Source organism: Heterodontus francisci, chromosome 35 (assembly GCF_036365525.1).
Source record: "Heterodontus francisci isolate sHetFra1 chromosome 35, sHetFra1.hap1, whole genome shotgun sequence".
NCBI lineage: Eukaryota > Metazoa > Chordata > Chondrichthyes > Heterodontiformes > Heterodontidae > Heterodontus > Heterodontus francisci.
In genome coordinates this window covers 57,252,873-57,279,883 of record NC_090405.1, presented here as the reverse complement: position 1 = coordinate 57,279,883, position 27,011 = coordinate 57,252,873, and the positions used below count along the sequence as shown (strand labels likewise).

Here is a 27,011-nt window from a genome sequence, read left to right as displayed (position 1 = left end):
TGAAATAACCAGTGTCAGGGAACTTACAGCTCGCGCCTCTGGGTTTTCGAAGTTCAACAGCTCAAGACTGGTGTCTCCTTCGAGGGGCCGATCCAGGTCCCACAGCTCACCACCAACCTTGGCTATAACAGAATTTTCCGCTAATGTCCGGCTATAGTCAGAGAGCAAACCAACAAAATATTTTATTAGTACCTTCCTCTTATACACCTGATCTATCAAATGTATAGGGGATTTTGATCCTGAGCAGTAAACACAAAACAGACTCGTATACAATCATATCCCTCAGTTTCCAGCTCATAAAGATTGTAACTGGATTTGCGGTGTTTATGGGCCATGAGCCAGATTGTGCAGTCCTGGATTTTGCAGAGTTGTCCATGAACCAGAGGACATGGTACTATTCCTGCAACATGTCGATCATCTGCGAGTGGTCTGTTTCACCAAAATGTAACATTGTCATAAACAAACACTTACGAAGAGCAAGCTCAGTGAGTTTGTAATCCCGATTATAAATAGAGCTCTGAAAGACATTACAACAGTTTCGTAGCACAGCAATTTATAACTTGCAGACTAGCTATGGTATTGCACCATGCTTTATAATAAGGGTGTCAACAAAGTATGACAAGGACTATGTTACAGGGACTATGTGAAGTTTACAGGCAGTGCACACTTACATAAGCAGCAGTCGGCAGCTATTTGGCTCAAGCCTGCTCCACCACTCAATAAGATAATGGCTTAAGCATGGGCCTGCCTCAAAACAGAAACATCCCTGGTTCATAGAACATAGAACAGTACAGCACAGTACAGGCCCTTCGGCCCACGATGTTGTGCCGAACCTTTAACCTACTCTAAGATCAAACTACCTACATACCCTTCATACTACTATCATCCATGTACCTATCCAAGAGTCGCTTAAATGTCCCTAATGTATCTGCTTCTACCACCACCGCTGGCAGCGCATTCCACGCACCCACCACTCTCTGCGTAAAGAACCTACCTCTGACATCTCCCCGAAACCTTCCTCCAATCACCTTAAAATTATGGCCCTGGTGATAGCCCTTTCCACCCTGGGAAAAAGTCTCTGGCTATCCACTCTATCTATGCCTCTCATCATCTTGTACCCCTCTATCAAGTCACCTCTCATCCTTCTTCGCTCCAATGAGAAAAGCCCTAGCTCCCTCAATCTTTCTTCGTAAAGACATGCCCTCCAGTCCAGGCAGCCTCCTGGTAAATCTCCTCTGCACCCTCTCTAAAGCTTCCACATCCTTCCTATAATGAGGCGACCAGAACTGAACATAATATTCCAAGTGTGGTCGAACCAGGGCCTTATAGAGCTGCAGCATAACCTCGCGGCTCTTAAACTCAATCCCCCTGTTAATGAAAGCCAACACACCATACGTCTTCTTAACAACCCTATCAACTTGGGTGGCAACTTTGAGCGATCTATGGACATGGACCCCAAGATCCCTCTGTTCCTCCACACTACCAAGAATCCTGTCTTTAAGCCTGTATTCAAATTTGACCTTCCAAAATCAATCACTTCACACTTTTCCAGGTTGAACTCCATCTGCCACTTCTCAGCCCAGCTCTGCATCCTGTCAATGTCCCGTTGCAACCTACAACAGCCTTCCACACTATCCACAACTCCAGCAACCGTCGTGTCATTGGCAAACTTGCTAACCCAGCCTTCCACTTCTCATCCAAGTCATTTATAAAAATCACAAAGAGCAGAGGTCCCAGAACAGATCCCTGCGGAACGCCACTGGTCACCGAGCTCCATGCTGAATACTTTCCATCTACTACCACCCTCTGTCTTCTATGGGCTAGCCAATTTTGTATCCAGACAGCCAACTTCCCCTGTATCCCATGCCTCCTCACTTTCTGAATGAGCCTACCATGGGGAACCTTATCAAACGCCTTGCTAAAATCCATATACACCACATCCACTGCTCTTCCTTCATCAATGTGTTTTGTCACATCTTCAAAGAATTCAATACTTGTGAGGCATGACCTGCCCCTCACAAAGCCATGCTGACTGTCTCTAATCAAACCATGCTTTTCAAAATAATCATAAATCCTGTCTCTCAGAATCCTCTCCAATAATTTGCCCACTACCGACGTAAGACTGACTGGTCTATAATTCCCAGGGTTATCCCTATTCCCTTTCTTGAACAAAGTTCCTGATGGCCTCTTTGCTCCAGAGTCAAACTGACTTCCAAAAGCCAACTGTTTGTTTGAAGCCAACAGCTTTCCAAAAGCCAACTGCTTGACTGTGTCAGCAAGCACACAGATCAAAAGCCCAACAGCTACCTCCCGCATCATCTATCTCCACAGCCATCTAGTACATGTGGGATGTCCCAGATTGCAATTTAAACTATTTCCAACTCCAAATCTTCTCTTTCTTTTAGGAAATCATTTGAATAATTTAAACCCCTGACTGAGATAGCTGCAGACACACCGTCTCCATAAAACAGTTCACAGAAGTTTCAATGTTTAGGGTCTACACACTTCTCATTATGACCTTACTAAATAAACATGGGCCACCCTTTGATTTGTAACCACCCTAGGTTTGTTTGGCAGCTTCTCAAACCAGGTGTTTTCATTTGTCTTCCATTAAAAAAATTAAAATCCCAAATTAAAAGTTACCTCGAGAAAATTAATACCAACTGTGAAAAAGGTGATCATAACAAAGGCAAGCCTTTCATTCCAGTAATCAAACTAGTGAACCTTCTCTGAGCTGCCTCCAATGCAAGAAAACCTATCACTACTGAATCTTAGGTCATATGCCCAAGATAAGCCAGAGTAAATTGTCAAGGGTGAGACAGGTCAGTAAACAGTTCAGAAAGGAAAGAGAACACTGGATGTGCCAAGCAACCAGAATGAATTCAGTTGGACAGTGAGCAAGTTGATGCATATGAGGAAAGGTGCATTCATGAGGATGAGAGCTACGTGGATAGTACGTTTATAGATATGGTCACCCCACAGCTTAAGAGTATGCAGGGAGAGGGGGAATGGGTCACCACCAGACAGTCAAAAAGAATCAGGCAGGTAGTGCAGGAGACCCTTGAGTGCATCTCAGTCTCCAACAGGTATTCAGTTTTGAATACTGAGGAAAGTGATGCTTCACCTGGGGAGTGCAGCCAGAACCAAGTCCATGACACCACAGATGTCTCAGCTGCTCAGTGGGGTACAGGGAAGACTGGAAGAGCCATAGTGATAGTCTTTGGGCCTCCTTATCTTGAGAGACAATGGATACGCGCCTGGAGGTGGTCAGTGGTTTGTGAAGCAGTGCCTGGAGTGGCTATAAAGGTCAATTCTAGAGTGACAGGCTCTTCCACAGGTGCTGCAGAGAAATTTGTTTGTCGGGGCTGTTGCACAGTCGGCTCTCCCCTTGCGCCTCTGTCATTTTTCCTGCCAACTACTAAGTCTCTTCGACTCGCCACATTTTAGCCCTGTCTTTATGGCTGTCCGCCAGCTCTGGCGAACGCTGGAAACTGACTCCCACGACTTGTGATCAATGTCACAGGATTTCATGTCGCGTTTGCAGACGTCTTTAAAGCGGAGACATGGACGGCCGGTGTGTCTGATACCAGTGGCGAGCTCGCTGTACAATGTGTCTTTGGGGATCCTGCCATCTTCCATGCGGCTCACATGGCCAAGCCATCTCAAGCGCCGCTGACTCAGTAGTGTGTACAAGCTGGGGATGTTGATAAGTGATTCAATAGTCAGGGGAACAGACAGGTGTTTCTGTGGCCGCAGGCGTGAATCCAGAATGGTGTGTTGCCTCCCTGGTGTCAAGGTCAAGGATGTCACTGAGCGGCTGCAGAGCATCCTGAAGGGGAAGGGTGAACAGCCAGCAGTCGTGGCCCGCATCAGAACCAACAATATAGGTAGAAAGAGGGATGTGGTCTTGCAGTCAGAATTTAGGGAGCAAAGTAAGAAATTAGCAAGCAGGACCTCAAAAGCAGTAATCTCCGGATTACTCTCAGTGCCACATGCAAGTGAGTATAGAAATAAAGGATAAGACAGATGAATGCGTGGCTGAAAAGATGGTGCAGGAGGGAGGGCTTTAGATTCCTGGGACTTTGGGACCGGCACTCGGGAGATGGGACCTTTTCAGGCCAGACAGGTAGCACCTGAACAGAGCCAGGACGGAGTTCCCAGCGGGACATTTTGCTAGTGCTGTTAGGGAGGATTTAAACTAGTTTGACAGGGAGGTGGGGACCTGAGGGTAGACTTAGCTGGGACAAAATCAGAAATTAAAATGTAAGGCAGAAAATTAATGGATGTCTGGAAGACAGAGGAAACAAGGGTTAGAAAATAAAAAAGTTTGGCAGTGCTCAACGGTATCTATTTCTGTGCAAGGAGTATAGCAAATAAAGCAGATGAGCTGAGGGCACAGATAGACACGTGGCAGTATGATATCAAAGCTATTACAGAAACGTGGCTTAAGGAGGGACAGGAATGGCAACTCAACGTTCCTGGTTACAGGGTTTTCAGACGCAAAAGAGAGCGGGATAAGAAAGGAGGGGAGTGGCAATTTTGGTCAAGGAAACTATTACAGCTGTGAGAGGGATAATATGTTGGAAGGTTCATCAAATGAGGCCATATGGATTGAGCTAAGGAACAAAAAAGGGACAATCACACTGCTGGGAGTGTACTATAGACCTCCAGTCAGAGGGAGATAGAAAAGTATATATGTAGGCAAATCTCTGAGATTTGCAAGAATAGGGCAGTAATAGGGGATTTTAATTACCCCAATATTAACTGGGATAGTTTTAGTGTGAAAGGAATTGAGGGAGTAGAATTCTTGAGGTGCATTCAGGAAAATTTTGCCAGTATGTAGCAAGTCCAACAAGAGAGGGTACAGTTTTAGGAAATGAAGATGGGCAGGTGGAAGGAGTGGCAGTGGGAGAGCATTTTGGTGGGTTAGTGATCATAATTCAGTCCATTTTAACATAATTATGGAAAAGGACAGAGATAGAACAGGAGTTACAGTTCTCAATTGAGCAAGGTCAATTTTACTAAACTGAGGAGTGATTTAGTGAAAGTGGACTGGAAACAGCTTCTTGAAGGTAAATCAGTGTCAGTACAGTGGGAGGCATTCAAAGGGAAATTCAAGGGGTTCAGAGTAAACATGTTCCCACAAAGAAAAAGGGTGAGGCGGCCAAATCTAGAGCCCCATGGATGTCAAGGAGCCTACAGGGTAAGATAAGGCAGAAAAGGAAAGCTTATGTTGGACCCTGAGAATTCAATACTACAGAAAGCCGAGAGGAGTGTAGAAAGTGGAGGGGTGAAATCAAAAAGGAAATTAGGAAAGCAAATCGAGGGCGTGAAAGATCAAAGCAAAATCAAGGTGAACCCAAAGATGTTTTATCAATACATTAAGAGTAAGAGGATAACTAAGGAGAGATTAGGGCCCATAAAAGACCAAAAAGTTAACCTATGTGTAGGAGCGGAAGATATTGGTATGGTTCTTAATTAACACTTTGCATCTGTCTTCACAGAAGGAGGGGACAATGCAGATATTGTACTTAAGGAGGAAGAGTGTGAAGTATTGGATGTGATAAACATAGGGAGAGAGGAAGTATTAATGGTACTACTATCCTTGAAAATTGATAAATCACCAGGGCCAGATGAAATGTATCCTAGGCTGTTAAAAGAAGCAAGAGAGGAAATAGCAGAGGGTCTGACCATAATTTTCCAGTCCTCACTGGATACAGGTATGGTGCTGGAGGATTGGAGAATTGCTAACACTGTACCTCTGTTAAAAAAAGAGAGAAGGGTAGACCGAATAATTACAGGCCATCAGTCTAACCTCAGTAGTGGGCAAAATATTGGAATCTATTCTGAGAGACAGGATAAAATTTCACTTAGAAAGGCACAGGTTAATCAAGGATAGTCAGCATGGATTTGTTAAGAGAAGATCTTGTTTGGCCAACTTGATCGAATGTTTTGAAGAAATAACAAGGATAGATGAGGGTAGTGCAGTTGATGTGGTCTACATGGATTTCAGCAAGGCTTTTGACAAGGTCCCACATGGCAGACTGGTTAAAAAAAATAAAATCCCACGGGATCCTTTGAAATGCTGCAAGGTGGATACAAAATTGGCTGAGTGGCAGGAAACAAATGGTAATTGCAGACGGCTGTTTTAGCGACGGGAGGGCTGTTTCCAGTGGCGTTCCGAGGAGGATAGCTGTAGGCTGCAGGAAGATATTGATGGTCTGGTCAGAGGGGTAGAAAAATGGCAAATGGGATTCAACTTGGAGAAGTGTGAGATGATGCATTTGGCGAGGTCAAACAAGGCAAAGGAATACACAATTAATGGGAAAATACTGAGAAGTGTAGAGGAAGTAAGGGACCTTGGAGTGAATGTCCACAGATCCCTGAAGGTAGCAGGACAGGGTCAATACAGTGGTTAAGAAGGCAAATGGAACCCTTTCCTTTATTAGTCGAGGTACAGAATACAAGAACAGGGGGGTTATGCTGGAACTGTATAACTCATTGGTTAGGCCACAACTTGAGTATTGTGTACAGTTCCGGTCACCTCATTACAGAAAGGATGTAATTGCATGAGAGAGGGTACAGAGGAGATTTACGAGGATGTTGCCAGGACTGGAAAGATGCAGCTATGAGGAAAGATTAGATAGGCAGATTCAAAGCGCTGAAAATAGCAGAGGCCCTAGAGGAGTATAGAAAGTATAGGGGTGTTCACAATGGAGAAGGACGATGTAGGTGCAGAGATCAGGGAGGTGGATTGTGATATACTTGAAAAAATTATCATTGAAAGGGAGGAAGTGTTAGCTGTTTTAGCAGGCTTAAAAGTGGATAAATCCCCAGGCCCAGATGAGATGTATCCCAGGCTGTTATATGAGGCAAGGGAAGAGACAGCAGGGGCTCTGACACAAATTTTCAAATCCTCTCTGGCCACAGGAGAGGTACCAGACAACTGGAGGACAGCGAATATGGTACCATTATTCAAGAAGGGTAGCAGGGATAAACCAGGTAATTACAGGCCAGTGAGTCTAACATCAGTGGTAGGGAAACTATGGGAAAAAATTCTGAGGGACAGGATTAATCTCTACTTGGAGAGACAGGGATTAATCAGGGATAGTCAGCATGGCTTTGTCAGGGGGAGATCATGTTTAACAAACTTGATTGAATTTTTCGAGGAGATGACTAGATGTGTAGATGAGGGTAAGGCAGTTGATGTAGTCTACATGGACTTCAGTAAGGCTTTTGATAAGGTCCTGCATGGGAGATTGGTTAAGAAGGTAAGAGCCCATGGGATCCAGGGCAATTTGGCAAATTGGATCCAAAATTGGCTTAGTGGCAGGAGGCAGAGGGTGATGGTCGAGGGTTGTTTTTGCAAGTGGAAGCCTGTAACCAGTGATGTACTGCAGGGATTGGTGCTGGTACCCTTGCTGTTTGTAGTGTACATTAATGATTTAGACGTGAATGTAGAAGGTATGATCAGTAAGTTCGCAGATGACACGAAAATTGGTGGTGTCGTAAATAGTGAGGAGGAAAGCCTTAGATTACAGGACGATAAAGATGGGCTGGTAAGATGGGCAGAGCAGTGGCAAATGGAATTTAATCTTGAGAAGTGTGAGGTGATGCATTTTGGGATGACTAACAAGGCAAGGGAATATACAACGGATGGCAGGACCTTAGGAAGTACAGAGGGATCTTGGTGTACTTGTCCATAGATCACTGAAGGCAGCAGCACAGGTAGATAAGGTGGTTAGGAAGGCATATTAGCTGATGCATAGAATACAAGAGCAGGGAGGTTATGATGGAGCTGTATAAAACGCTAGTTAGGCCACAGCTGGAGTACTATGTACAGTTCTGGGCACCACACTATAGGAAGGATGTGATTGCAGTGGTGAGGGTGCAGAGGAGATTCACCAGGATGTTGCCTGGGCTGAAGCATTTCAGCTATGAAGAGAGACTGGATAGGCTAGGGTTGTTTTCCTTCGAGCAGAGAAGGCTGAGGGTGGTGGGGGGTGGGGGGGGGGGGGGGGGGTGGGGAGGGGGGAACCTGATTGAGGTATACAAAATTATGAGGGGCATTGATAGGATAGATAGGAAGAAACTTTTTCCCTTAGCAGAGGGATCAGTAACCAGGGGGCATAGATTTAAGCTAAGGGGCAGGAGGCTTAGAGGGGATTTGAGGAAAATAAATTTCACCCAGAGGCTGGTTGGAATCTGGAACACACTGCCTAAAGGGGTGGGAGAGGTAGCAACCCTCACAACATTTAACAAGTATTTAGATGTGCACTTGAAACGCCATAGCATACAAGGCTACAGGCCAAGTGCTGGAAAATGGGATTAGAATAGATAGGTGCTTGATGGCCAGCACAGACACGATGGGCCGAAGGGCCTATTTCTGTGCTGTATAACTCTATGAGGCTGGGGTAGTTCTCCTTGGAACAGAGAAGGCTGAGGGGAGATCTGATTGAAATGTACAACATTTTGAGGGGCCTGGATAGAGTGGAGGTGAAGAGTCTATTCACCTTAGCATCGAGGTCAGTGATGAGGGGGCATAGATTTAAAGTGATTGGTAGAAAAATTAGAGGGGAGATGCAGAAAAATGTTTTCACCCAGCAGGTGGTGATGGTCTGGAACTCACTGCCTGAAAGGGTAGTTGAGGCAGAGACCCTCAACTCATTCAAAGGAGTCTGGATATGCACCTCAAGTGCCACAAACTGCAGGGCTACGGACCAAATGATGGAAGGTGGGATTAGAATAGGTGGATCATTTTTCGGCCAGCACAGACACGATGGGCCAAGTGGCCTCTTTCTGTGCCTTAAACTTTCTATAATTGCATGAAACTGAATGGGTGGGGCAGGGGCAGTGGAGGAGTTTGAAATCTGGATTGAGGGGTACTGGTATTGGGTAAGTTGGTATGTAGGGTGACCGTCAGGGAAAGAGTATTGGGACTGGAGGCAGAGCGTGGAATGTGACTTCTTTAAGTGCCCCAGACTGTGTATATGATTTTTACGTTGTGTGAACACAGGACTGAAGGATCAAGGACTGGAATACAGACAGGAACATCCTTGTGGATTTACCTGATTTGACAGGCGACCTGATAAGGTGTTGTCCTCCACGCTTCCCCACGAATCTCCATGCCATCTGGCAGCGTGATGGTGATAACTCTGGTGTGCTGTGCAGCCCGCTCACCAAGTATGGAATCATGCTCCTGTTTGAGGCTCCCATAAAGGTGTAAACGTCCCTTAACATAGGTCGGCCACTCACCGCACTGAAAGCACAATCACAGCAGTGTCAGACACCTCAGTTTCGCACCCAGGAGCAGGGATGGTTCAGTCATTCCCCCCCCAGAGAAACTTAGCTCAAAGATTGGTGTGGGGAAAATGGGTTCCGATTCATGGGGCACTGGCACAAGTACTGGGGAAGGAGAGAGCTGTTCCATTGGGATGGGCTCCATTTGAACCATGCTGGGACCAGTGTCCTGGCGAATCGTATAACTAGGGCTGTAGATTGGACTTTAAACTAATTAGTGGAGGAAGGGTTCAATTGAAGGAAAGTTTAAAAAATCAAAAAGAAACGAGAGAGCAGAGGAGCAGGGTAGTGAAGAGGCAAACGGTAATCCAAGTGTGACAGGAAGGATCAGAAAATATAATAGAAGAGTGCATCAGAAATTAGAACCAGAATGAGTAATAATGGCAAAAAGTCAAAGCTTAAGGCTCTTTATCTGAATGCACGCAGCATTTGTAACAAGATAGATGAGTTGACAGCACAAATAGAAATTAATATGACTTGATAGCTATTACAGAGACATGGTTGCAGGGTGACCAAGACTGGGAACTCAATATTCAAGGGTATTCAACGTTCCGGAAAAATAGGCAAAAAGGAAAAGGAGGTGGGGTAGCTTTGTTAATAAAGGAAGATATCAGTGCAGTGGTGAGTAGTGATATAGGTGCAATAGATTGTGACGTGGAATCAGTTTGGGTGGAAATAAGAAATAGCAAGGGGAAGAAGTCATGGGTGGGAGTCGTCTATAAGCCTCCGAAGAGTTGCCTCACTGTAGGACAAAGTATAAATCGGGAAATAACGGAGGCATGTAAGAACGGCACTACAATTGTCATGGGTGATTTTAATCTGCATATTGACTGGACAAATCAGACTGGCAGAGGTAAACAAGGAAGACGAATTTGTAGAGTGCATCAGGGATTGTTACTTAGAGCAATACGTTGCAGAACCTACCCGGGAACAGGCTATTTTAGATCTAGTAATGTGTAATGAGGTAGGATTAATAAGAGATATCGTAGTTAAGGATCCTCTAGGTGGTAGCAATCACAACATGGTAGAATTTCAAATTCAGTTTGAGGGCGAGCAACTCGGGTCTCAAACCAGTGTCCTCAACGTAAACAAGGACAATTACGGAGGTATGAAGAAAGAGTTGTCTAAAGCAGGCTGGGAAAATAGACTAAGGGGAAGGTCAGTGGATGAGCAGTGGTAGACATTTAAGCAGATATTTCATAATGCTCAGCAAAAATTTATCCCGGTCAAAAAGAAGGACTCGATGAGAAGGATGAACCACCTGTGGTTAACAAAGGCGGTCAAGGAGAGTATCCAATCATAAACTAAGGCATACAAAGCGGTGAAAACTAGTGGTAGGCCAGAGGATTGGGAATTTTTTTTTTTTAGGAACCAGCAGCGGATGACTAAAAAGCTAATAAAGAGGGAGAAAATTGATTATGAAAGTAAAGTGGCAAGAAATATAAAAACAAACAGCAAGAGCTTCTACGGGTATATAAAAAGAGAGTAGCTAAAGTGAGCGTGGGACCCTTGGAGGATGCGACTGGACAATTGATAACGGGGAACTGGGAAATGGCAGATAATTTAAAGCAATATTTTGCATCAGTCTTCACGGTGGAGGACACTATAAACATTCCACAGATATCAGATAAGCAATGAGCTAATGGGAGGAAAGATATTGTAACAGTCTCAATGACAAGGGACAAAGTATTTGACAAACTAATGGGACTAAAGGCAGACAAGTCACCAGGACCTGATGGCCTGCATCCAAGGGTTTTAAAGGAAGTGGCTGCAGAGATAGTGGAGCCATTGGTCGAAATATTCCAGAACCCACTGGATTCCGGGAGGGTCCCAGCAGATTGGAAAACCACTAATGTGATGCCCCTGTTCAAGAAGGGAGGGAAACAAAAAGCAGGAAACTACAGGCCAGTCAGCCTAACATCGGTCGTTGGGAAAATGCTAGAGTCCATTATTGAGGAAGAAATAGCAGGACATTTCGAAAACATGGTGTCAACATAAAAGATTATTACACAAGATAGGAGCTCACAGTATTGGGGGTAATGTATTAGCATGGATTGAGGATTGGTTAACACACAGAAGACAGAGTCGGGATTAATGGGTCTTTTAAAGGTTGGAAAGACGTAACTAGTGGAGCGCTGCAAGGATCAGTCCTCGGACCTCAATTATTTACTACCGATATTAACGACTTGGAGGAGGGGCAGAGTGTAATATATCCAAATTTGCTGATGATACAAAAATAGGTGGGAGGGCCTGTTGTGATGAGGACATAAAGGAATCTGCAAGGGGATATAGATAGGTTAAGTGAGTGGGCAAAAACTTGGCAGATGGAGATTAATGTAGGAAAGTGTGAGGTCATGCACTTTGGTAGGAAGAATCAAAAGGCAGACTATTATTTAAATGGAGAGAGATTTCAAAAAAGTGCAGCACAGAGGGATCTGGGTGTTCTTGTACATGAAACACAAAAAGGTAGCATGCAGGTGCAGCAAGTAATTAAGAAGGCAAATGGAATTTTGGTCTTTATTGCGAGGGGGTTAGAGTTTAAAAATAGGGAAGTCTTGTTACAAATGTACAGGGTGTTGGTGAGGCCACACCTGCAGTACTGCATACAGTTTTGGTATTTAAGAAAGGATATACTGGCACTGGAGACAGTTCAAAAGAGATTCACTAGGCTGATTCCTGGGATGAAGGGGTTGACTTATCAAGAACGGCTAAACAGGTTAAGCGTTTATTCATTAGAGTTTAGAAGAATGAGGGGTGATCTTATTGAAATGTACAAGATTCTAAGGGAGCTTGACAGGGTAGACGTTGAGAAGATGTTTCCACCAGTGGGGGAATCTTGAACTAGGGGACATAGTTACAGAATAAGGGGACACTCATTTAAAACTGAGATGCGAAGGAATTTCTTCTCTCAGAGGGTGGTGAATGTCTGGAATTCTCTACAACAGAGAGTTGTGGAGGCTAGATCACTGAAAGTATTTAAAGAGGAGGTACATAGATTTTTGAAATATCGGGGAGTTGAGGGCTGTGAGGAGCTGGTACGAAAGAGGAGTTGAGGTCTGGGGCAGATCAGCCATGATCTTATTGCATGGCGGGGCAGGCTTGAAGGGCCGAATGGCCCACTGCTGCTCCTATTTCTTATGTTCACATCCTCTCCCGAAGGCTCTTTGTAGTGCAGTTTCCCTCCAATATGTCGGCCAAACAGCCACTCTTCTACTATGAACCCAGACACCGCCTGCAAAGTATTCAACTATGGATACATCACAGGCATGCTCAATCCTCACCCCACCACTCGACCCACACCACCCCCTTCCCCCAAAATCTCCACACACGCACTTCCTTGCAGCAGTCGCTGGTAAGTCATCAGGGGCAGGAATTGTGGCTGATTTTTTTTCCCCTTTCCCTGGTGCAGAGGCAGGTCGGCCAATTACTGAACAACTACCTGTTGCCTTGAGTGAGATCAGTGAACCCAATGTAGCACGAGGATCAAACATGGGAACAGGTTAGTCATTCAAACAAACAACCCGGGGGCAGCAACTCCAAAGGATGCAAAGAACCGTTCACTGGTTGTGATGCTGAGATAGTCGATAGTTCATTTTACATCAGCTGCATGGGGACTGAACTGAAACAGACACAAACCCATCAAGTGCTAGAATGGGCCACACCTCCATAACAGATCCAGGTGTAAGCTGTGCTCTCAGAAACACTTCCCCACTGACTTTATCCTGGGCAAAGATCGTGTAGAGTCCCTGCTCACCTCTCAGAGGTAAATCGGAATACAAACATAACCTCGTCCTCCACCCTGTTCCCTTCAGAATGGCACACTCACACCATCGACAATCAATGAACCAACCCACACAACACTGCACTTGGAGTCACAACCTTCAGTCCTGTTCCTGACCAGACATTCACCAATCGTGTATTGCTCCTCACTGACACGGTTCTTTGCACCCTTCGAGTTGCTGCCCCTGGGTTGATGTCTGAACAACCAGCCTGTTCCCATGTTTGGTCCGAAGACTATCTAAGTTTCACTGATCTCACCCAAGACAACAGGTCGGGGTTCTGTATCAGGATTCCTGCCCCTGATGACATGCTAGTGACTCCTGCAGGGAAATGCCTGTGTTGTGAGAATGTCCAGAAGTGGGGGTTGTGGTGTGTGTGGGGGGCGGGGGGGGCAGGCCAAGATACGGTGCTTCTGTTCTCTCATTCAACACTGCTTAGTTCGACTCTCCACTTCTGCCTTTGATTCTATTCTGGTTAGTTACAAAGTATTTACAGCCCAGAAACAAACCATTCAGCCCAACTAGTCTATGCTATTATTTATGCTCCACATGAGCCTCCGCCCACCCTCTTCATCGAACGGCAGCAACATGTCCTTCTATTGAATGCATCGAAACTATTCACCTCTACTACTCCCCATCTAAACTATTCACCTCTACTACTCCCCATCTAAACTATTCACCTCCACTACTCCCCATCTAAACTATTCACCTCCACTACTCCCCATCTAAACTATTCACCTCCACTACTCCCCATCTAAACTATTCACCTCCACTACTCCCCATCTAAACTATTCACCTCCACTACTCCCCATCTAAACTATTCACCTCCACTACTCCCCATCTAAACTATTCACCTCCACTACTCCCCATCTAAACTATTCACCTCCACTACTCCCCATCTAAACTATTCACCTCTACTACTCCCCATCTAAACTATTCACCTCTACTACTCCCCATCTAAACTATTCACCTCCACTACTCCCCATCTAAACTATTCACCTCCACGACTCCCCATCTAAACTATTCACCTCTACTACTCTCCATCTAAACTATTCACCTCCACTACTCTCCATCTAAACTATTCACCTCTACTACTCTCCATCTAAACTATTCACCTCCACTACTCCCCATCTAAACTATTCACCTCCACGACTCCCCATCTAAACTATTCACCTCTACTACTCCCCATCTAAACTATTCACCTCTACTACTCTCCATCTAAACTATTCACCTCTACTACTCCCCATCTAAACTATTCACCTCCACTACTCCCCATCTAAACTATTCACCTCCACTACTCCCCATCTAAACTATTCACCTCTACTACTCCCCATCTAAACTATTCACCTCTACTACTCCCCATCTAAACTATTCACCTCCACTACTCCCCATCTAAACTATTCACCTCTACTACTCCCCATCTTAACTATTCACCTCCACTACTCCCCATCTAAACTATTCACCTCCATGACTCCCCATCTAAACTATTCACCTCCACTACTCCCCATCTAAACTATTCACCTCCACTACTCCCCATCTAAACTATTCACCTCTACTACTCCCCATCTTAACTATTCACCTCCACGACTCCCCATCTAAACTATTCACCTCCACTACTCCCCATCTAAACTATTCACCTCTACTACTCCCCATCTAAACTATTCACCTCCACTACTCCCCATCTAAACTATTCACCTCACTACTCCCCATCTAAACTATTCACCTCCACTACTCCCCATCTAAACTATTCACCTCTACTACTCCCCATCTAAACTATTCACCTCTACTACTCCCCATCTAAACTATTCACCTCCACTACTCCCCATCTAAACTATTCACCTCCACGACTCCCCATCTAAACTATTCACCTCCACGACTCCCCATCTAAACTATTCACCTCCACTACTCTCCATCTAAACTATTCACCTCTACTACTCTCCATCTAAACTATTCACCTCCACTACTCCCCATCTAAACTATTCACCTCCACTACTCTCCATCTAAACTATTCACCTCTACTACTCTCCATCTAAACTATTCACCTCCACTACTCCCCATCTAAACTATTCACCTCCACGACTCCCCATCTAAACTATTCACCTCTACTACTCCCCATCTAAACTATTCACCTCTACTACTCCCCATCTAAACTATTCACCTCTACTACTCCCCATCTAAACTATTCACCTCTACTACTCCCCATCTAAACTATTCACCTCTACTACTCTCCATCTAAACTATTCACCTCTACTACTCCCCATCTAAACTATTCACCTCTACTACTCCCCATCTAAACTATTCACCTCCACTACTCCCCATCTAAACTATTCACCTCCACTACTCTCCATCTAAACTATTCACCTCTACTACTCCCCATCTAAACTATTCACCTCTACTCCTCCCCATCTAAACTATTCACCTCTACTACTCCCCATCTAAACTATTCACCTCTACTACTCTCCATCTAAACTATGCACCTCTACTACTCCCCATCTAAACTATTCACCTCTACTACTCCCCATCTAAACTATTCACCTCTACTACTCCCCATCTAAACTATTCACCTCTACTACTCCCCATCTAAACTATTCACCTCTACTACTCTCCATCTAAACTATGCACCTCTACTACTCCCCATCTAAACTATTCACCTCTACTACTCTCCATCTAAACTATGCACCTCTACTACTCCCCATCTAAACTATTCACCTCTACTACTCCCCATCTAAACTATTCACCTCTACTACTCCCCATCTAAACTATTCACCTCCACTACTCCCCATCTAAACTATTCACCTCTACTACTCCCCATCTAAACTATTCACCTCTACTACTCCCCATCTAAACTATTCACCTCTACTACTCCCCATCTAAACTATTCACCTCTACTACTCTCCATCTAAACTATTCACCTCTACTACTCTCCATCTAAACTATTCACCTCCACTACTCCCCATCTAAACTATTCACCTCTACTACTCTCCATCTAAACTATTCACCTCCACTACTCCCCATCTAAACTATTCACTCTACTACTCCCCATCTAAACTATTCACCTCTACTACTCTCCATCTAAACTATTCACCTCTACTACTCCCCATCTAAACTATTCACCTCCACTACTCCCCATCTAAACTATTCACCTCTACTACTCTCCATCTAAACTATTCACCTCTACTACTCTCCATCTAAACTATTCACCTCCACTACTCCCCATCTAAACTATTCACCTCCACTACTCCCCATCTAAACTATTCACCTCCACTACTCCCCATCTAAACTATTCACCTCCACTACTCTCCATCTAAACTATTCACCTCTACTACTCCCCATCTAAACTATTCACCTCTACTACTCCCCATCTAAACTATTCACCTCTACTACTCCCCATCTAAACTATTCACCTCTACTACTCCCCATCTAAACTATTCACCTCTACTACTCTCCATCTAAACTATTCACCTCTACTACTCCCCATCTAAACTATTCACCTCTACTACTCCCCATCTAAACTATTCACCTCCACTACTCCCCATCTAAACTATTCACCTCCACTACTCTCCATCTAAACTATTCACCTCTACTACTCCCCATCTAAACTATTCACCTCTACTACTCCCCATCTAAACTATTCACCTCTACTACTCCCCATCTAAACTATTCACCTCTACTACTCTCCATCTAAACTATGCACCTCTACTACTCCCCATCTAAACTATTCACCTCTACTACTCCCCATCTAAACTATTCACCTCTACTACTCCCCATCTAAACTATTCACCTCTACTACTCTCCATCTAAACTATGCACCTCTACTACTCCCCATCTAAACTATTCACCTCTACTACTCCCCATCTAAACTATGCACCTCTACTACTCCCCATCTAAACTATTCACCTCTACTACTCCCCATCTAAACTATTCACCTCTACTACTCCCCATCTAAACTATTCACCTCTACTACTCTCCATCTAAACTATTCACCTCTACTACTCCCCATCTAAACTATTCACCTCTACTACTCCCCATCTAAACTATTCACCTCCACTACTCCCCATCTAAACTATTCACCTCCACTACTCTCCATCTAAACTATTCACCTCTACTACTCCCCATCTAAACTATTCACCTCTACTACTCCCCATCTAAACTATTCACCTCTACTACTCCCCATCTAAACTATTCACCTCTACTACTCTCCATCTAAACTATGCACCTCTACTACTCCCCATCTAAACTATTCACCTCTACTACTCCCCATCTAAACTATTCACCTCTACTACTCCCCATCTAAACTATTCACCTCTACTACTCTCCATCTAAACTATGCACCTCTACTACTCCCCATCTAAACTATTCACCTCTACTACTCTCCATCTAAACTATGCACCTCTACTACTCTCCATCTAAACTATTCACCTCTACTACTCTCCATCTAAACTATTCACCTCCACTACTCCCCATCTAAACTATTCACCTCTACTACTCTCCATCTAAACTATTCACCTCCACTACTCCCCATCTAAACTATTCACTCTACTACTCCCCATCTAAACTATTCACCTCTACTACTCTCCATCTAAACTATTCACCTCTACTACTCCCCATCTAAACTATTCACCTCCACTACTCCCCATCTAAACTATTCACCTCTACTACTCTCCATCTAAACTATTCACCTCTACTACTCTCCATCTAAACTATTCACCTCCACTACTCCCCATCTAAACTATTCACCTCTACTACTCTCCATCTAAACTATTCACCTCCACTACTCCCCATCTAAACTATTCACCTCTACTACTCCCCATCTAAACTATTCACCTCCACTACTCCCCATCTAAACTATTCACCTCCACTACTCCCCATCTAAACTATTCACCTCCACTACTCTCCATCTAAACTATTCACCTCTACTACTCCCCATCTAAACTATTCACCTCCACTACTCCCCATCTAAACTATTCACCTCTACTACTCCCCATCTAAACTATTCACCTCTACTACTCCCCATCTAAACTATTCACCTCCACTACTCCCCATCTAAACTATTCACCTCTACTACTCCCCATCTAAACTATTCACCTCTACTACTCCCCATCTAAACTATTCACCTCTACTACTCCCCATCTAAACTATTCACCTCTACTACTCCCCATCTAAACTATTCACCTCCACTACTCCCCATCTAAACTATTCACCTCCACTACTCCCCATCTAAACTATTCACCTCCACTACTCCCCATCTAAACTATTCACCTCCACTACTCCCCATCTAAACTATTCACCTCTACTACTCCCCATCTAAACTATTCACCTCTACTACTCCCCATCTAAACTATTCACCTCTACTACTCCCCATCTAAACTATTCACCTCTACTACTCCCCATCTAAACTATTCACCTCTACTACTCCCCATCTAAACTATTCACCTCTACTACTCCCCATCTAAACTATTCACCTCTACTACTCCCCATCTAAACTATTCACCTCTACTACTCCCCATCTAAACTATTCACCTCTACTACTCCCCATCTAAACTATTCACCTCTACTACTCCCCATCTAAATTATTCACCTCTACTACTCCCCATCTAAACTATTCACCTCCACTACTCCCCATCTAAACTATTCACCTCTACTACTCCCCATCTAAACTATTCACCTCTACTACTCCCCATCTAAACTATGCACCTCTACTACTCTCCATCTAAACTATTCACCTCTACTACTCTCCATCTAAACTATTCACCTCCACTACTCCCCATCTAAACTATTCACCTCTACTACTCTCCATCTAAACTATTCACCTCCACTACTCCCCATCTAAACTATTCACTCTACTACTCCCCATCTAAACTATTCACCTCTACTACTCTCCATCTAAACTATTCACCTCTACTACTCCCCATCTAAACTATTCACCTCCACTACTCCCCATCTAAACTATTCACCTCTACTACTCTCCATCTAAACTATTCACCTCTACTACTCTCCATCTAAACTATTCACCTCCACTACTCCCCATCTAAACTATTCACCTCTACTACTCTCCATCTAAACTATTCACCTCCACTACTCCCCATCTAAACTATTCACCTCTACTACTCCCCATCTAAACTATTCACCTCCACTACTCCCCATCTAAACTATTCACCTCCACTACTCCCCATCTAAACTATTCACCTCCACTACTCTCCATCTAAACTATTCACCTCTACTACTCCCCATCTAAACTATTCACCTCCACTACTCCCCATCTAAACTATTCACCTCTACTACTCCCCATCTAAACTATTCACCTCTACTACTCCCCATCTAAACTATTCACCTCCACTACTCCCCATCTAAACTATTCACCTCTACTACTCCCCATCTAAACTATTCACCTCTACTACTCCCCATCTAAACTATTCACCTCTACTACTCCCCATCTAAACTATTCACCTCTACTACTCCCCATCTAAACTATTCACCTCCACTACTCCCCATCTAAACTATTCACCTCCACTACTCCCCATCTAAACTATTCACCTCCACTACTCCCCATCTAAACTATTCACCTCCACTACTCCCCATCTAAACTATTCACCTCTACTACTCCCCATCTAAACTATTCACCTCTACTACTCCCCATCTAAACTATTCACCTCTACTACTCCCCATCTAAACTATTCACCTCTACTACTCCCCATCTAAACTATTCACCTCTACTACTCCCCATCTAAACTATTCACCTCTACTACTCCCCATCTAAACTATTCACCTCTACTACTCCCCATCTAAACTATTCACCTCTACTACTCCCCATCTAAACTATTCACCTCTACTACTCCCCATCTAAACTATTCACCTCTACTACTCCCCATCTAAATTATTCACCTCTACTACTCCCCATCTAAACTATTCACCTCCACTACTCCCCATCTAAACTATTCACCTCTACTACTCCCCATCTAAACTATTCACCTCTACTACTCCCCATCTAAACTATTCACCTCTACTACTCCCCATCTAAACTATTCACCTCTACTACTCCCCATCTAAACTATTCACCTCCACTACTCCCCATCTAAACTATTCACCTCCACTACTCCCTATAGTAGCCAGTTTCACATTCTCACAACTCTCAAGTGCAAATATCAACCCTATCAAAACTTTTCAGAATCATCAAGCCATCTATCAGGACACTCCCTCAGTCTTTTCTTTTCTACAGAAAAGTGTTGCAGCCTGTTCAGTCTTACCCAGTAAATATGACCGTTCAGTTCTGGTGTTATTCTAATAAATGTCTTTTGAATCTTCTCCAATGCCTTTATCTGGAGACCAGACTGTTGACTGTATTCCAAGTGTGATCTAACCAAGGTTCTACATAAGTTTTTTAAAAATTCATTCACAGGACTTGGTTGGCAAGACCAGCACTTATGTCAAATTTAAGATAAATTCTCTGTTTTTCAATTCTGTCCCTCCACAACTAGACCCCAATATTTTCTTGGCTTTTTTTTATGGCCTCGTTAACCTGCTTTGTCACTTTGTGATTCCTCTGTTTTTCTATCCCAATTAGACATTTATTTTCTAAGCAGTTTGTCGCCTCCTTATTCTTCATACTTAAATAAAATAAAATAGAAACATAGGAACAAGAGTAGGCCATTCAGCCCTTCGAGCCTGCTGCACCATTCAATATGATTATGGCTGATCATCCAAACTCAGTAACCTTTTCCTGCTTTTCTCCGTATCCCTTGATCCCATTAGCCCTAAGAACTATATCTAACTCTTTCTTGAATATATTTAATGATTTGGCCTCAACTGCTTTCCGTGGTAGAGAATTCCACAAGTTCACCACTCTCTGGGTGAAGAAATCTCTCTTCATCTCATTCCTAAATGGCTTACCCATTATCCTTAGGCTGTGACTCCTGGTCCTGGACTCCCCTGCCATCGGGAACATCCTTCCTGCATCTAGTCTATCCAGTCCTGTTAGAATTTTGTAGGTTTCTATGAGATCCCCTCTCATTCTTCTAAACTCTAGCGAATGCAAACCGAATCGACTCAATCCCTCTTCATATGCCAGTCCTGCCATCCCAGGAATCAGTCTGGTAAACCTTCACTGCACTCCCTCCATAGCAAGAACATCCTTCCTCAGATAAGGAGACCAAAACTGCACACAATATTCCAGATGTGGTCTCACCAAGGCCTTGTATACTTGCAGCAAGACATCCTTGTTCCTGTACGTGAATCCTCCAACATACCATTTGCCTTCTTAACTGCCTGCTGCATCTGCATGCTTACTTTCAGCAACTGGTGCACAAGGACATCCAATTCTGACTGTAAGGGACCCACATTTGTCTTCACTAATCTTTTTCTCTTCACATATCTATAGAAGCTTTTACAGTCAGTTTTTATGTTCTCTGCAAGTTTACTCTCTCACTCCATTTCCCCCTTCCTAATCAACCCCTTTGTCCTCCTTTGCTGAATTCTAAACTGCTCCCAATCCTCAGGTTTGCTGCTTGTTCTGGCCATTTTATATTTCTCCTCCCTAATTTCTTTTGTAAGCCACGGTTGAGCCACCCTTCCTGTTTTATTTTTGCACCAGACAGGAATGAACAATTGTTGTAATTCATCCATGCACTCTAAATGCTAGCCATTGCCTATCCACTGTCAACCCTTTAAGTAACATTCCCCAATCTATCATAGCCAACTTGCACCTCATATCTTCATAGTTTCCTTTATTTAGATTCAGGACCCTAGTTTTGGAATCAATTCTCTCACTCTCGGGCGGCACAGTGGCGCAGCGGTTAGCACCACAGCCTCACAGCTCCAGCGACCCGGGTTCAATTCTGGGTACTGCCTGTGTGGAGTTTGCAAGTTCTCCCTGTGTCTACGTGGGTTTCCTCCGGGTGCTCCGGTTTCCTCCCACATGCCAAAGACTTGCAGGTTGGTAGGTTAATTGGCCATTATAAATTGCCCCTAAGATAGGTAGGTGGTAGGGAAATATAGGGACAGGTGGGGATGTGGTAGGAATATGGAATTAGTGTAAGATTAGTATAAATGGGTGGTTGATGATCAGCAAAGACTCGGTGGGCCGAAGGGCCTGTTTCAGTGCTGTATCTCTAAACTAAACTCTCCATCTTAACAAAGAATTCTATCATGTTATGGTCGCTCTTCCCCAAGAGACGCCGCACAAGATTGTTAACTAATCCTTTCTCATTACACAATACCCAGTCTAGGACGTCCTATTCTCTAGTTGGTTCCTCAACGTATTGGTCCAAAAAACCATCACGTATGCACTCCAGGAATTCCTCCTCTACAGTATTATTGCTAATTTGGTTTGCCTAGTCTATATGTAGATTAACGGCACCCATAATTACAGTTGCACCCTTATTGCATGCGTCTCTTATTTCCTGTTTAATGCCATCATCTACATCACCACTGCAGTTTGGGGGCCTATATACAACCCCCACCAACGTTTTCTGCCCCTTGGTGTTTCTTAGCTCCATCCACACAGATTCCACATCTTGGAGCTAATATCCTTCCTCACTATTGTGTTGATTTCCTCTTTTACTAACAATGCTACTCCACCTCCTTTCCCTTTTTGCCTGTCCTTCCTAAATATTGAATACCCCTGGATGTTCAGTTCCCATCCTTGGTCACCCTGCAGCCATGTCTCCGTAATCGCAACCATATCATATCCATTTACATCTATTTGCGTGGTTAATTCATCTACCTTATTGCGAATACTCCGCGCATTGAGACACAATGCCTTTAGGCTTGTCCTTTTAACATTCTTTGTCATCTTAGCATTATTTCACACTATGGCCCTATTTGTTTCTTGCCCTTGATTTCTATGCCTTCCACTTTTGTCTTTTTGCTTCCTGTCTTTCGTTTCTAACCTTGTTTCATCCTCCTCAGTCTCCCCACTCAGGATCCCATCCCCCTGCCATTCTGGTTTAAATCCTCCCCAACAGCACTAGCAAACGCCCCTACGAGGACTTCGGTTCCGGTCCTGCCTGGGTGTAACCTATCCCGCTTGTACAGGTCCCACCTTCCCCAGAACCAGTCCCATGTCCCAGGAATCTAATTCCCTCCCTCCTGCACCATTTCTCCAGCCAAGCATTCATCTGGTCTATTCTCCTATTCCTATACTCATTAACACGTGGCACAGGAAGTAATCCTGAGATTACTACCTTTGAGGTCCTGCTTTTTAATTTATAACCCCCTAAATTCATCTTGCAGGACTTCATCCCTTTTTCTACCTATGTCGTTGGTACCGACATGTAGCACAACCACTGACTGTGGACTCTCTCCCTTCAGAATGTCCTGCAGCCGCTCCGAGACATCCTTGACCCTAGCACCAGGGAGACTCGTTTGCAGCCATAGACACGCCTGTCTGTTCCCATTACAATTGAATCTCCTCTCACAATGGCTCTCCCAGTCGTCTTCTCCCCCCTGCTGTGCAGCAGAGCCATCTGTGGTGCCACGAACTTGGCTGTTGCTGCTTTCCCCTGGGAAGCCATCCCCCCCAACAGTATCCAAAGCGGTATATCTGATTGAGAGGGGGGAGGCCTCCAAGATCATCTTCCAGTCCGGAGTCCGCTCCATTGAGCAGGATGAGACGTGCTCGCGTTTCTTCTTCCAAAAGGTACACAGAGAGAGCTCTGTGATCAGCAGCCTGAAGGAAGAGGATGGCTCAGTAACGTCTTCGCAGTCTGACATACTAAGGATCAGCAAATCCTTTTATTCCGGGCTGTACGACGTGAAGCCCACAGACAGCACGGCCTTCCAGTCCTTCCTGTCATCTATCACAGAGGTCTTAGATGACAGCATGAGGGAGAGACTGGACAAACCACTAACTCTGGACGAGCTGACAAAGGCCGTCAAGTCCTTCGAGACGAGTAAAACTCCCGGAAGCGATGGCTTATTGGTTGAGTTGCACTCGGCCCTGTGGGACTGGATCAGCCCAGACTTGCTGGAAGTATACGAGAGCATGCCCCTGGCCGGCAGCACGTCACAATCTATGAGGAAAGGCATCATCACCCTCATCTACAAGCAGAAGGGGGAGAGGGCGGAAATCAGAAATTGGCGGCACGTCTCACTGCTTAATGTTGACTACAAGATTCTGTCCAAAGTAATAGCCAGTCGAGTCAAGTCTGCTCTGGTGTTGGTGATTCACCCAGATCAGACCTGTACTGTACCTCATCAGCCTGGACCAGGAGAAGGCTTTTGACAGGATATCGCACACCTACATGATGGACGTGCTTTCCAAAATGGGATTTGGTGAGGGAATCTGCAATTGGATCAAACTGCTCTACACAAACATCAGTAGCGCAGTCTCAATCAATGGGTGGGAATCAGAAAATTTCCCGATCCAATCTGGAGTCAGACAGGGCTGTCCTCTCTCCCCTGTCTCGTTTGTTTGCTGTATCGAGCCTTTTGCTGAGTCCATTAGGAAGGATGTGGGCACAAGAGGAGTGACAATCCCAGGCAGCGGAAGCACTCAGGTCAAAGCCTCCCTGTACATGGACGACATTGCCGTCTTCTGCTCAGATCTGCTGTCAGGTTGCAGACTAACGAGCATGGGAAGGCGGTGGCGCTGTGGTAATGTCACCAGACGAGCAACCTAGGGCCCAGGCTATTGCTTTAATGTTAATGGACAGGATGCAAAAAGTGGGCATAAATGGGGCATTTTCAAGTTGGCATGCAGTGAATAGTGGAGTGCCACAAAGATCAGTGCTGGGGCCTCAGCTGTATACACTCTATATTAATAATTTAGATGAAGAGACAGAGTAATGTATCTAATTTTGATGATGATATAAAGGTAGATGGAAAGGTAAACTGGGGAGGACACAGAGAAGCTGCAGAGCGATATAGACAGGTGAAGTGAGTGGTCAATAAGATGGCAAATGGGGTATAAGGTAGGGAAGAGTGAATTTATTCACTTTAGTCATAAGAATAGAAAAGCAGATTATTTTAAGAGGTGCGAAGTATGGATGTTCAGAGACTATACAAGGAAGGCAGAAAGTTAGCATGCAGGTACAGCAAGCAATTAAGAAGGCAAATGGCATGTTGGCCTTTCTTGCAAGGGGACTGGAATACAGGAATAAAGAAGTCTTGCAACAATTATACAGGGTTTTGGTGAGACCATATCTGGAGTACTGTGTGCAGTTTTGGTTCCACATTTCAGAAATGATATACTTGCATTGGAGGCTGTACAGCGAAGGTTCATCAGATTGGTCCCTGGGATTGGGGGGGGGGGGGGGGCGGTTGTTCAATGATGAGAGGCTGAGTAAATTGGGTCTGTATTCATTGAAACATAGAAGATTCTGAAGGGGCTTGACAGGGTTGATGCTGAGAGACTGTTTCCACTGGTCAGGGAATCTGAAACACAGAGGCACAGTTTCAGGATAAGGGGTCGATCATTTAGGACTGAGAGGAGGAGAAATTACTTCACTCAAAGGGTTGTGAATCTTTGGAATTCTCTACCCCAGAGGGTTGTGGATGCTCCATCGTTAAATATATTTAAGGCTGGGATAGTTAGATTTTTGGAGTCTCAGGGAATCTAGGGATATGGTGAGCAGGCGGGAAAGTGGAATTGAAGCCTAAGATCAGCCATGATTGTATTGAATGGGGGAGCAGGCTGGAAGGGCAGAGTGGCCTATTCCTGCTCCTAATTCCTATGTAGAGGGATGGGCAACAAATGCAAACATCCAGTGAATGAATAAAACAATCAGTACCAGGATGTGCAAACAGCTCCCAATCACCATGACAACGCCCACTTACAGCTAGGCCGCAGATGCTGGGTTAGTGTCCACTCACTCGGCTAAAATGCCCAGCGCAGTAACTGGAGGCCCGGGATCCTACCTGGGCTCCGGAGGCCGAGTTATCTTGCAGTGGTTCCCGGGCGATGGGCGGCCCCCGGTTCAGCTCGGCCCGCAGACTCCGCTCCAGGTGCAGCCGCCGGTACCTGAGTTTCTCGTTCTCCTCTCTGAGGCTTCGCAGTTCCAGGCCGCCCACCGGCTCTTCGTCCCCGCACTGTAACTGCTCCATCGCCGCGCTGAGTCGCTGCACCTGCACCTCCTGCGCGGCGAGACGCTCCGCCAAACCTGACAAAGCCGCCATCGCGTTAGCACTGAGGCCTCCCCGACATCCGGCACAGCGCAACCGCACTGAGGCCTCCCCGACATCCGGCACAGCGCAACCGCACTGAGGCCTCCCCGACATCCGGCACAGCGCAACCGCACTGAGGCCTCCCCGACATCCGGCACAGCGCAACCGCACTGAGGCCTCCCCGACATCCGGCACAGCGCAACCGCACTGAGGCCTCCCCGACATCCGGCACAGCGCAACCGCACTGAGGCCTCCCCGACATCCGGCACAGCGCAACCGCACTGAGGCCTCCCCGACATCCGGCACAGCGCAACCGCACTGAGGCCTCCCCGACATCCGGCACAGCGCAACCGCACTGAGGCCTCCCCGACATCCGGCACAGCGCAACCGCACTGAGGCCTCCCCGACATCCGGCACGGCGCAACCGCACTGAGGTCTCCCCGACATCCGGTATGGCGCAACCGCACTGAGGCCTCCCCGACATCCGGCACGGCGCAACCGCACTGAGGCCTCCCCGACATCCGGCACGGCGCAACCGCACTGAGGCCTCCCCGACATCCGGCACAGCGCAACCGCACTGAGGTCTCCCCAACATCCGGCACAGCGCAACCGCACTGAGATCCACAAACAACACTGTCCTGGGAGACGCATCGTTTCAGCCTGCTCCAGCTCCATTGAGCATATTTCTTCCCATCTTGACTCTATCTATTCTCCCCGGTCAAATCTCTTCCCACCTCCTTCCCCCACCAGGACGGTTTGAGGACTCTCCGCTTCTTCCTTGAACAGAGGCCCAACCAGTCCCCATCCACCACCACCCTCCTCCGCCTGGCTGAA

General features: G+C 45.4%; 1 protein-coding gene across 3 annotated transcripts in view; it reads right to left on the bottom strand.

Moving 5' to 3' along the window:
* LOC137350729 (threonine--tRNA ligase 1, cytoplasmic-like) overlaps positions 1-26,244 on the bottom strand; it is a 59,032-nt gene extending 32,788 nt beyond the window's left edge. For 2 of the 3 annotated variants that reach the window (XM_068015690.1, XM_068015691.1), the window contains exons 1-3: positions 25,932-26,244; positions 9,069-9,259; positions 28-151 (exon numbers count right to left, since the gene is read on the bottom strand). In XM_068015690.1, coding sequence (XP_067871791.1) covers positions 28-151; positions 9,069-9,259; positions 25,932-26,189 — 573 coding nt within the window. In that variant the 5' untranslated portion in view covers positions 26,190-26,244. Of the gene's footprint in view, positions 1-27; positions 152-9,068; positions 9,260-23,326; positions 23,789-25,931 lie in introns of those variants that run through there. The other variant, XM_068015692.1, reaches the window with a different exon arrangement.
* Positions 26,245-27,011: the final 767 nt, after the last annotated feature.